The sequence below is a fragment of the Hetaerina americana genome, unplaced genomic scaffold (assembly GCF_022747635.1).
Source record: "Hetaerina americana unplaced genomic scaffold, ioHetAmer1.1.p SCAF_11, whole genome shotgun sequence".
NCBI lineage: Eukaryota > Metazoa > Arthropoda > Insecta > Odonata > Calopterygidae > Hetaerina > Hetaerina americana.
Window position 1 is genome coordinate 14251090 of NW_027286181.1, and position 13380 is coordinate 14264469.

The 13380-nt window shown below is 35.6% G+C and overlaps 1 protein-coding gene across 1 annotated transcript; it reads left to right on the forward strand.

Moving 5' to 3' along the window:
* The first annotated feature begins 84 nt into the window (after positions 1–84).
* RagA-B (Ras-related GTP binding A/B) lies at positions 85–9730 on the forward strand. The gene is made up of 8 exons (XM_071599226.1): positions 85–111; positions 300–399; positions 476–542; positions 635–857; positions 1126–1221; positions 1326–1540; positions 4894–5009; positions 8842–9730. The coding sequence occupies exons 1-8, from the start codon at positions 100–102 to the stop codon at positions 8934–8936; spliced, it is 924 nt and encodes a 307-aa protein (XP_071455327.1). The 5' UTR covers positions 85–99; the 3' UTR covers positions 8937–9730.
* Positions 9731–13380: the final 3650 nt, after the last annotated feature.

The following is a 13380-nucleotide window of genomic DNA, read 5'->3' on the forward strand; positions in this document are numbered from 1 at the left end:
ATCATAAGATTACGCACGCTCACGTGCTTTGCATGAAGAACTTGCGACTTATTCGTCAAAAATTGTCTCATAATTGAGTCGAAGTATCAAGCAGCAATCATGAAGAAAAAGGTGGGTTGGATGTGAAGCCAAATTATATTTACAATAATAGTAATTACGCCAATGGAAACTCGAATTTCACTGCTTTTGACTGCCGTGTTTTGGATACACATGAAAATGTTACTTAAAATTTTTAGGTAAGTTATTCTGGATGAGTATTTCCATGCATGTATTAGCTTACAGTTATCATCTTCTTGCAGGTTCTGCTTATGGGCAAGAGTGGGTCTGGGAAAACTAGTATGCGATCTATTATTTTTGCTAATTATATCGCTAGAGACACCCGTCGGTTAGGGGCAACAAGTACGTATCGTTCATGTGTATTTCCTGGAAAGAAATCAGTGTAGTGATATGAATTAATTTATAATTTTTCTTGCAGTTGATGTCGAACACTCGCATGTTCGGTTTCTTGGAAATCTCGTTCTTAATCTCTGGGATTGTGGAGGGTAAGTTGCATTTAGCACTTTGTATTTAGTGGATTTGTGTTTATTTTTGTTGTGATATGAACTTCATTTATCATCAATTTTTGCGTATTTAGGCAAGAGGCGTTCATGGAAAATTACTTTGCTAGTCAAAGAGACAACATCTTCAGAAATGTAGAAGTGCTAATTTATGTTTTCGATGTTGAAAGCAGAGAATTGGACAAAGACATGCATTATTATCAAAGTTGTTTGGAGGCGATCCTCCAAAATTCTCCTGATGCCAAAGTTTTTTGCCTTGTACATAAAATGGATCTTGTGCAAGAGGACCAAAGGGACTTGGTAATATTTAATTCCTAATGCTGCAACATTTACATTTGGAATTAGATTTTCTCTCGTTTTTTAGGTGTAGTGAAAGAATGCAAATAATCTTACAAGAACAGCTGTTTTGCGAGAGAGCTAACGAATAGTATTAATTTTTCATATAGAATTTATCATGATTAGAAATTCAAATAATTTAAACATTGAATTGAATTATTTGCATTTTCCATTTACAATTATGTTCCTAATTATGACCTTGGATGAAGTAGTGTGCACTCCTTTTTTCCAGATCTTTAGGGAAAGGGAAGAAGATCTTAAGAGATTATCAAAACCTCTAGAGTGTACCTGTTTCAGAACATCTATATGGGACGAAACCTTGTACAGGGTATGTATTTCATTTAAAGTTAATGGGAACCTGCATGATTCCAAACAACAAGTTTCTTTGTATTATTAATAATTGTTCTTCTGTTCTGGTTTGTTGATTAATAGGCGTGGTCATCGATAGTGTACATGCTTATTCCTAATGTCAAAGAATTGGAGCAAAGCTTACAAGAGTTTGCAGATATAATTGATGCAGATGAAGTGTTGCTCTTTGAACGAGCAACTTTCCTAGTAATCTCTCACTGCCAGCGTCTTGCCCACAGAGATGTTCATCGTTTTGAAAAAGTTAGCAACATCATTAAGCAATTTAAACTCAGTTGCAGGTGAGTTACATTAAATATTATTTATGAAAATTTGCACGAGTAAAACACTTAAGTAAATGTGTAGTGCAACTCATTATATTTTCGATATTTATCCCATAGCAGTGCTTATATTTTAAGCTTTATCTTTTGTAAGGTATATTTTCTCTTTATTAATTTTGATGTGCTGTATAGAAACTATTGAGATCAAAAATGGGCCTAGTTTGGGGGTGGTATCATGCCATTACCGTTCTTAAACAATCAGTCCCAGTGTGTGTAGTCCATTAATAATTTGAAAAGTATGTACCAGTTTTTTTCCTATATGTTCACCCTGTAATAGTGAATTCCTTTCTATTGTCCAGAAATTGTATCATGGTGTGAATTTTAGGTTTTCCATACCTTTGGTAAGGTCTTGAAAACATTCCATAGTTTCTAATGCTCAGTTTGGTGTGTGATATTCTAGTTTATAATCAGATTTTCTCCTCCCCAGAATGTGCCGACCTACGTAAATGACTTCTTGAAAATCTTTGTCCTAGAAGTCTATTCAAATTCAGTGTATCCCTGGGTATTTCCCTAGGTATTTGGCCATCATCATTAATGAAAAGGTCATTAAACCAGTGAGGGAGGCAGTGAGTGAAATCAAGCCTGTAGTGATCCTTGTGCAGGTTTCATGATTCAATGCCAAGTGGGTGACACTCAAGTTCCTCAGCTCAAGTGAAGATTATAAACTAACCCTCAATTTTCATATTTCTTTTGTTTATTTTAATATTCTATTGATAATTTCTATTAATATTTTCCCCGAGAATTATTATTTGGCTGTAAGAAAAGAAAAGGGGACTGTTATTCTTGGGACTGTTTGAATGAAAACTTTAGTTAGTAAAATACTTCGTTTTGTGAAACTTGTGGTATTGACTCAACTCTCTTCCATCTAGTATAGTCAGAGAGATGGAAGTTGCGGTTTCACGTTTGAGAATGGAGCAATGAAACCTGACCTACTTATCAAGGGAGAGGGGGTACATTATGTTTGTGACTCACATTAATGTGTGACAAATATGAAATGTGTTGTGCAAAATATGATCCAGGGTGTGTGAAATATTATTTGACATGTGCAAAACAAGCTAGTCATCATAGAAGACTTGGAATATGCTCTAGGGGTTGACCATAATCATTTATGCCGAGGAATTTAATTTAAAAAAGAAACAGTGGTGCAATACAAGCAAATTATAATAATGTACATACAAGCAAGCAACAGTAATCTCACCCTAAAGGTCTGTATGCCAGGTGAGGGTACAGCTCACCCATACATGAAATATGCCCATCAGGTTATCAGAGGCCAGGTCCTTTCTTGGGGCCACCTGTGGTTTTGCAGGAATTTCAGGTAACTGAAAAATCATGCATATTTCTAATTTGAGGATGCGCAGAGGTATGGTCTGGAATTGGTAAATTCACATCCTCGAGTTGGTAAACCAACGATCCAAAAGACTTCTATGCCCCACAATATTATATCACTGAACCAAGTTAAAGTGTCTACATTCTTGATAATGGACTATTATGGCTTTCATTATGCATTAGATCATTATTTTCTGTGGCCTAAGTCCACTACAGCCTGGAAGGAGCTTTTCATTTGTCATGGGAATATCAGTAATTTCTTTGCATATTTCCTGGTAGAGGTATGCCCGATTTGGCTTAGAAAATCATTCTAACGCTTGATATTTTAGGATCATTTAACACTGAAATTTTGAAACTATACCTATAATTGGCCAGTGATCAAACATTTCAATGTGATTGAGGGCATCTTGATCACGGTAGGTTTAAAGGCAATGCTCCTTACATATTTTTGCTTTCCTGTAAAACTTGCCCACATTTATGTATGTGAGTATCATGCATGAATATTCATATCGAAGGTTAATTCAATGGGATAGGTCAGGGCTCACCTCATACTGTGTTATTTGGCCTATAAAATTCGCACATTCGGGCAGGAGGGTCAGTACCACTCCCTGTGACATTGTGGTTTACCAGAATGATCTGTACTTTGTAGTATACCATTTCAAGGGGTACGTTTTTAAATGGACACAGACTGTATACTATTACATACATTTCTGAGCCTTGGTTAACAAGACAAATCCTGATACCCCTTGCCACAGTATTTTTTCTTTAATTCAGAATACATTCTATTTCCATTCAGTCAATCTGAAAACCTAACCATTTCCTTCCTCATTCGTTGCCTGCCCATTGTTCTTCCCTTTATCATGGTCTTCAACTTTCCATCGGCTATCAAAATGGTCTGCATCTTCCATTCTGCCACCTTCAGATTTCTCCCAACAACGCTCTCTCCTCCCGCACCACTCCTAGGACATTTATTTTCTTCTCTGTCCATCCAATTTACCTTTTCCATCCTTCTCCACTCCCATATCTCAAAAGTCTCCAATCTATGCCTATCATCTTGCTTCAATAACCAAATTTCCAAGCCATGCAAAACCGTGCTCAACTATGATGATCTGGTACTTGAAAAACCTTTATGCTTGTGACTTGGAGATGTTTCACACAAATTCTAAAGTGGAGTGGAACAGGTTGGGGGATGGAAATTACTTTTAGGAAAATTTCCTGCCCCAACAATCACAGCTTTGATGAAGCTTCATGTGTTCAGAGTCACTTAATGTTAGCCCGGGTCCTCCAGCCTATGTTGCCCTTTGCTCCACCAATCGATTCTACCATACCCACTAGATTCAGGTAGTATGTAACAAAAAAACTTCAGTAATAAACTGTTGGCTTTCTGGCAACATAAAAGTATGTATTGACACAATCTTCGAAGGTGTTTGTCGGACAGCAGGAAAATTACTGAAGAAATACAAAATAGTATTTTCAAATGATTTTAATTACCCCAAAAAAATGATGTGTCTTTATATTTCGTTCATTTTCTTTGTGGCACCTTTGTAGAATACATAAAAACTTTCTACTATTTTGTGGTTTAACAGCCTACTAAGGTCTTATTATATTATCATATTTTGTGTTAATGAGAGTGGATGTTGATTGGGTTGACAAATGCACTATTGTGCATTTCCTAAAACATTATTGGTAGGCAAAAAAATTAACCCACGGAGATTGTTGATTTGACTATTCTGCTGGGTGGTGAACTTATAAGAGTGACTGCTTTGCTATGTGAATACATTTTGCTGCTATCACAAGATTAAAATAAACTAAATTAGAATCTGATGTCAAGGCTGCGTGAAGATAAATAATTTTTTGGCCATATTTCTTGCACATGAAGAAATACTGCCCATGAATTCTGCCTATCTGCAAACATTTTTTTAACATACCAACCAATAAGTGTATATGTCCTTACTTTCTCGCTCCTTACGTAGAACATTTTTTTCTAGCAAACTGGCTGCGCAATTCCAAAGTATGGAGGTTAGGAACTCAAATTTTGCAGCTTTTATTGATGTCTTCACATCGAACACCTACGTAATGGTCATCATGTCAGACCCATCAATACGTAAGTAGTTTAATCTTGTGCTTAAGCTTTTAAAATATGTTAGCGTATGCAATTTTAATTGTTATTTTCATTATGAAGCCTTCCATCAAAATGTACATTAGGTGTACTTGGGGTCTGCAAAATGGGGAGAAGTCTGGGAAGTTTGGTGGTAAGCACTCGAAAATTTATTATTTAGTAAGTGACTTGAAATTACAACAAATAGGGAGTGTTATTCTCACAAATGCCCTGATCTTGACTTTTTTATTGTAAAAATATTAGTTGTTGGAATAATGTCATCATACAAGGCCATTTCAATGTGTAACTGCACTTAACAGTGTATACATTAATTGGTACTGAACTAATAGACCAAAAGAGTGTACATTGTCTTATAAATTTCTCCTTTTTCAAATTTTTATCTTTTCCAATCGAATTTGTTTTCTTAAAGGAAATAAAATTTATGATTCAGATTTTTCAAAGCATAACATTTAATTTTTTATGGAATATGATGTAAGAAAGTGAAATTAAGAAAATATACATTACTTTATGGTTTATATTGAAAAAGGCATGTAATTAACATGAATCTTTCAATGAACGGTTTTGCCTTTGATATATCGCCACTATCGAATCTACCTAATTAGTTTTTTTTGGTGTACATATGCGTATATATTCTCCTCACATTTCAATCATTTTGGAATGCACTAACTTGTTTATGATAAAGTGAAGTTACAAGAACTTTGATATAGGGTAGTATATAATTTTCATATATATCACCTGCCTGAGATAGAGAAACATTTAAGCGGAGCATTTGAACGTAATGTTAATTCACAGTGCTTAGGAGTAATACATTTTATTATTGGAAGGGTTTTAGAGAAATGGAATTATCGGATGACACAATCACTGATAACTTCCAATTAGAAATTGAAAAGTGATTCTTGTGATATTTATTTCTGTAACTACACTCTCCCATTCTCTTTATGCCCTTCAAATTACAGCACAATTATAACTGAGAATATTGATATTCCTCATAGCTGTGTTGCATATTTTTTCACTTGTAAAATTGTGCAGTTTTGTATTTGAGCAGCTATTGTTATAGGTTATCTACCAGTTAAGGTATGTTTTGGATGGACAACGTCTACACAATAGTACAGTATATACTTGTCTCTCCTAACCAAACATATCCTGAAATACCACCCTACAAGCCCCTCTTCAATTCCTCATACTTCCTTCCTCCCGTCATTCTGTCTAACATCCTATTCCTGCCCCTTTCTTGTTTTCCTAGCATAAATCCCTATATCACAGTGTTCAACATCCCATTGCCAATCAATATCCATATATTTTTTCTGTCTCCTTAGGATTTCTCCCAGCAATCCTATCTCCTTGCACACCATACTTAGCATGTCCTCATTTTTTTCTTTTCTATCAACTTTCCATACCCACATTTTAAAAGACTCCAACGTACACCTGTCATCCTGCTTCAATGACCCTCTTTCAGCACCATTCCTAACTATGGTCCTTATCAAAGTTTTGAAGAACCTTTTCTTAACATCCTTACTCAATGTTCCTGTTGTCAATTCCCTGCTCTTTGTGAAAGCCTCTTTGCTTAACACAATTCTTCTCCGTATGTCCATTTGCTTTGACTATTTTGGTCCAAAACACTTCCAAGATACGTTAACTGTTACACCTACTCTAGTTTCTGCACTCCTATTTCAATGTTTAACTTAGCCTTCCTCTTTCTGGAAAACTCATAATCTTTGTTTTATGTATATTTCTTCTCATCCCATTTCTATCACAATGAATTCCCAATTCACTCAGCAGTACTTGCAACACTACTGGCTAACCGACTAAAGCTTGGTCATCAGCGAACCTAAATGATTTTATGAATTCCCCACTGACTCTCATTCATATCTCCAGTTATTCTCATGCATCTTTAATCATTTCCTCCATTTTTCCATATACGTTGAACACCAATGGTGATGGACAACCTTACCTTACACCTCTTCCTAACACTGCCCATCTGGACTCCCCACTGCCTTCATCCTACCACTCACACCTGAGCAATCTGCGACTTGTGCTGTTTGCTGATTAGTCTCCTATCCCTCCAATCTACTCCTGTTTTCTGCAAAATATTTGTAATTTTCACCCAATTCACTCCATCAAACACCTTGTAAAATCTGCAAAACAGGCAAATACATCCTGATTGTATTCTAAATTCTTCTCCCTCTGTGACCTCATTACTGCTGCGTCTTCCTGAACCAAAACTGATTATCCCCTATGTAATCAATTGCCCTGCTCTCCATCCTTAAGTCAATGATCCTAAGAATCACTTGAGCTGTGTGCGAAAGAAAACTTAATGTTCTGTAGTCCTCACAAATGACCGCCTTTCTCTTATTTTGGTGTAAAAACTAACCCTGATCTGACAATGTCTTCTGACCAGGTTCTGCTCTGAAGAAAGAAATATTTTTTTGCCAGGCACATTATAGGAGCAATGTGGAAATTATGTAGACAAATTAATATAAATCATTTGTGGCAGGTAGAATTGAATGACTTAATAATTATCGTTATCAGTATTTAAATCCTAGGATTGGTTTACTGCTGCCATTAATACTATCCTTTCCATTACACTCTCACATCGCCAGATTTAATGACACTATTTGTTTCTGAGGAAAGTTAATGCATTTATTACATATAATCCCACTATCTCTCTCGTTAATAACTATACCTAGGAGATGTCTAAACAATGATGTGCACTATTATTATTATTATTGCAGTACTGCTTAGGTTTTGGATGAGCAAAGTATAACTACCTTTAAATTTCTTTGCCTCTCTTAACAAAACATAATCTAACATCTGATATGATAATAAGTCTTTCTTCAATTCTGCATACTTCCTTTCTCCTTTCATTTGTAATGATTTTGTTGTTATTGGTAAATTATTATTTCTTTTCAATCACCTTTCTAGTTAACAGAACGTACTTTCATTTATTCTTCATTAATTTTTTTGTTTACTAAAACCAAAGTTGTCTTACATTAAGCATCATATCATGTGTGTCTTATGCAAGTAAGGTGGTTATCATTATGTTGGAATTTAGTGTGAATGTTATGTATTCAACCAATGTTGTAAATCTATTATATTCCATATTTTAAGTTGCTGGTTTAGTTCATTGCTCTTTATTCACCCCTATAGTTAGCCCAAATAAAGATCTTTATCTATCTATTATTCAAAACAAATCTTAGCGAAACAGGAAATCCGAAGAAAGGCATGATGGAATATATGGACATGCTATATGGGATCGTAGATTTTAGTGGCGTTCAGATGAAAGACTCTCCATTCTCGGGATGTTACCGCGTAGGTTGTTTTTCTGACAACAGTTGCGCCCTTGTATTAATGAGCGTCTTCAGGTCGAAGTGACCTGACGACGCTCTCTTCGGCCTGAAGACGCTCGTTGAAACACAGGCGAAACTGTTGTCAGAAAAACAGCCTACGTGGTGACATCCCGAGAATGGAGAGTCTTTCATATGGATGTGCTATTAAATGAATGACATTACGTCTGAGTTACACAGCAGTCATTTTGGTTCGAGGATGTGTGTTGTGTTAAGGCGCAGATGTACTATTCAAGGGTTTGAAGTCTATAGTTCTTATTGAAATTGGCATTATATGTTGGCGTGATTATTAGGTAATGAAGTTTTATGCTTGTAATCAAAGGGGAAAGGTAATTTAATCATTTGAATCAAGCCGATGCCGCTGTTTCTTGAAATTCCTCAATTAAAATATTGTTCAATGGTCTCTCATGCAAACAAATATACATAATTGTGTTGGTCGAAATAACAAGATGTTATTCCTTTTTCAATTCCAGCCTCAGCTGCCACACTTATCAATATTCGAAATGCTAGGAAGCATTTTGAAAAATTAGAGAGGGCCAGTCAGTCTCAGAGTGCTTTGGCAAGATAACAGATGAGACTTGCATGAAAGTGGTGACCACTTGACTCTTTAAAAGCCATTATCTGTCGGTGGTGATGAAGGCATTGTCCTTCCAAAATTTTAAGGAAACAATACTCTCTGCATTGGTGGGTGATTTTTGCTGTATAAAGAGGTGTATGTAACCTATGCCAGGTATCTGGATGTCAAGATTGGATTTTGAAAAGTTGATATGTCAAGTGGAACAATTTTGTTTTGGAGAAGAAATGATAGACCAGAAGACTTTGTGTCCAAAATGTTGATTATGTTTCTGTGTTTAGGCATAAGGTTATGATAATTTGTTGAGTTCTTGCCACTGATGCTTTCCTGTTATTGGTAAAAAAAGAAGTAATTTCTACACCCTTTGTGCTCTAACTGTACCAATCTTGAAATGCATTATTTTCTGTCAACAGAATTTTTTTAGAAAAGAATCTTTGCATTGTATAATCATTAGCCATTAGCTTTCAATTTATGTCTTTGGTTGAATTCTTTGTAAAGAATTTCCCTGTTCAACCTTTGTATGTTTTGTGTTGTCATGCTTGTTTGCTTAATTAGCTTGTGTGATCTCCATCTGTATCAAGAGATAAACAAAAATGAGCTTTGTGCATTTTTTCTATTCTTTTTTTTTTAACTCTCCCTCCCATTTATTGTGCAATGGGATATTATTTTATCATCATATATTCGTTTATCATGTGGCAATTAAAAAAAATGTGATGGTATTTGTTATTAGTTCATAAGATATGTATTTAAATGGTGTAATTCATTATTATTGTTATCTCATGAGAAGTTATAAAGAGAAATGCTATTTTGTAAAAAAACTTTTCCTATTATTTTTATTATAGTTCCTTTAAGTTTTAAAAGGGTGATTTCCAATTTATTAGCCTAGAATAAATTCACTATTTTTCTTTTCATATTTTCTTGTCATGTATAGAATTCTTTGCCTATCAGAGGTGAGAATTTCACATGCTTTCTAAGGCTTAGTGGTAGTCGAGCTCTTAACCTTGCCTATCAAAATGACCTTATGTTTGATTACTGCCTTGTCAGAGTAATAGTGCAAAGCTTAAAATGAAAAAGATCCGACTACACAGCTGAGAAAATGTGGGGAGAAGTGCGGAGGGATATTTATTTAAAAATGGTGGCAAGTGATCCTCGCACACTTCAATTTGCATATTATGAAGTAACCATAAAAGCTAGTGTGCAAGGAAAAAAACATTGAAATATAGGATAGCATTATAATAAATAATGATTTCATTAAGAATTATTTGCATTACGATTAATACAAAAAGAAATTGTCACTATTAATACAAAAGGAATGAGGGTACAGAGAATTGTGACCGATTAGTACTTGTATGAGTAGAGGAGTTGAAATATAATTTGACTAATTAATATTCTACTATCAGGTCTGTTACTTTGGGAAACATTGTCTGTCTAAATTACAGGGGTTGATTTTGTCTCATTGAATATTTCAACAACACTGAACCACCCTCATTGCATTTCTGTAAACAGTAGTGCACTAGTGTATTAATTGACAGAAATTCAGCTAGTTCTACATCACCTAATAGCTAGAGGGTTAGCATAATTCAGCTGTGATAGTAGCTCCTGATATTCCTTGAAATTTTTTTGAGAAATTTAGGGTTCACCCTAAGCTTGTTCAATGCAGGATTTTAATTATGTGTGTTAATCGAAAAAATACCATGTATCGTTCAATGTGGCGAATGAGTACATTCATTAAGTAATGGACTGCCCAGTCCTTAGTACAGGATTGCTGCAACACCTTTCCAGCGGAATTACCGTCCGTCACGTGCTAATCACTCATGATCAAGCTATACTACAATGCATACGAATGCCAATCGTGGGATCGTAATTACCTAGCCAAGATGGCTATCAATTTTTCGCCTTGTTTATTTTGGACGGTTGCGCATATAGTTATTCAAAATTTCTGGTACATCTTTAAGATGAAGTTTTGCATCAACCATGAAGATGTGAAGAGGCTATGAAGGTTTTTCCTCATTTTCTCGATTGAATGAGAAAACGCTTCTGTTCCGGCTGTGAAGATGAGCTTAGGCTGTATCTTCGTTATCCATCAGTGGATTTTCAATAGCTCCGATGGGCCAACGGCACGGAAATTTTTTATTATAGGTAACGTACAAACTAGCTCTAAGGCATGTTACTATTTTAAGATTATCGTTGAAAAAATTATGAGTACCTAGTATAGCGTTAGTACACTAAAAATTGAACGCACGGGTAAGTAACACATGAGTAAAATTTGTTGTCTCAGGCGTAACTTTATGGAATTTGCATAACATATTGAAATGTAATGAAATAATTGACTTTGTAATTCCACACACTTTGTTTTAAAAATATGACCCAGGTTTTGACGTTGAACGTCATCATCATCACTTTTGACGTTGAAGCTGATGATGACGTTCAACGTCAAAACCTGGGTCTTGTTTTTAAAATAAAGTGTGTGGAATTACAAAGTCAATTATTTCATTACAATTCAAAACACGTGAGTAATTGCTAAGGTGTTTAAAATTGTTGTCGTAATCGTAACTTGTAAATGTTTAGTATTTTTCTTTCATTTTTCGATAATGGGCCTTAGGATACTTATGTTTGTCAAGACAGTTCAAATAATCGTACGTATTGTATAACCTACTTCAAAGTGAATTTTTCTTTAAGGGCCGTTATATTCGGTCGTTAAATTCTAGCTAGCAACTTGTGTTAGCGCATTAATCCGCCGTAGTTCTTTCTTTTCCCTGATCGGAATGTTGCTCAAATGGCAGTAAATTTTCTTGAATTACTAAACTTCGGTTATTGGTAGTAAAGGCGTAGTGCATTCAGGTTTGCTAGTGGACTAACGTTTAAATTTAATATTTGAAATATTGCGTTTCAATCGGCACGCTATTTGTAGTTATGGCAAGGAATTTTAATGCGAGATATGGACACTTGCCGACATATTGTCATTACTGTTGTCGATAAACATTTTTGGTCCTCAGATCCAATTGGTTTTTGATATTATATTCCTCAGATAGTAACCAATTAATTATCGTTATTTCTGTTAGTCACCCATTCCCGCGAAATCAGCGAATCAAAAATAAGAAATTTGGAGGTTTAAATAATTTTTAAAATATATATTGAAAGTTAGGATAGCAGTAGCTCCGTCATATTTAGTTTTATTTAAATGAATTTTGATATGTTTAATCGCTACCCTGGACTAAAGGAGCCATTATTTGTAAAGCGCATCAGCTGATTTCGACGATTGCAGAGGCCCACGAAATTTTATTTAGCATAAGATCAATGAGGATTCCAAATTTGAGTCTAATCTAATTGAAAATACACATGAGGAAGTTTTAAAAAGAATAATAAAGATCTCTCTTAGTTAGTCAGAAATAGCGGTCGCCTGAACAAAGTAAACCAAATTGCTTTTTTTTGCAGACATATCTAAAATTATATGAAGAACTACTCTCTATTATGTTTGACTTTGTTTACAACTCTGGCCAATCTAATTTTGAGTTTATCTACTCCCTTTTTTCCAAAAGTTGTGTACAATTTTGCATAATTCCTTTCTCTTTGAGATAAGCTGATTGGAACATGATAAAGAACAAATGTCGGTAAAAGACAAAGATAAGAAAAGATCACCGGAGGCCAGATCTGGGGAATACGGTGGCTGCGGCATCATTAGTGTGTTGTTTTGGCCCAAAATTCGCGCACAAGTAACGATGCTTGAGCAGGGGCGTTGTCATTGTGCAATATCCAATTATTGGTCTTCCATAAATCCGGGCGTTTGTGGCGGATTGCTTCGCGCGAATTGCAAATAACTTGCAGGTGATATTCCTTATTTACCGTTCTACCCTGTGTTAAGAACTCATGATGCATCACGCCCCTGCAATCGAAGACAACTGTAAGCAAAACAGTCACATTCGACCGAACTTGGCGCGCTTTTTTTAGTATTGGCTCGTGCTGCAGCTTCCATTGGGATGATTGAGCTTTAGTTTCCACGCCATAACCATTAACTCATGATTTGTCCCCAGTTATGACCCTGTGAAGCAAATTTGGGTCGTCGCGGACACAGTCCAACACCTCATTAGCAATGTTAATGCGTTACTGTTTTTAGTCGAAATTGCGCAATTTTGGTACGAATTTCGCTGCGATCCGTATCATGCCGAAATCATTGGTAAAAATCCAATGGCACGAGCCAATTGATATGTTTAGGCCCTCAGCAACTTCTCTAACGGTGATTCGACGATTAGCCAATACTATTTTCTTCTCTTCATCAATGTTTTCGTCGGTTGTTGACGTGCTCAGGCGTCCGGCACGCTCTTCGTCGTCCACATCTTCTCGGCCCTCTGAGAACATTTTGTGCCACCGGTAAACGTGCTTCGATCCAAGGTAGCTTCTCCATATGTCACACTCAACATTCGGAATACGTCCGTACACT

Coding starts and splice junctions, on each gene's coding strand:
- RagA-B (XM_071599226.1), top strand. Junction 400..475: donor CCGTCGGTTAGGGGCAACAA/GTACGTATCGTT, acceptor TTTTTCTTGCAG/TTGATGTCGAACACTCGCAT. Junction 1,222..1,325: donor GGGACGAAACCTTGTACAGG/GTATGTATTTCA, acceptor GTTGATTAATAG/GCGTGGTCATCGATAGTGTA.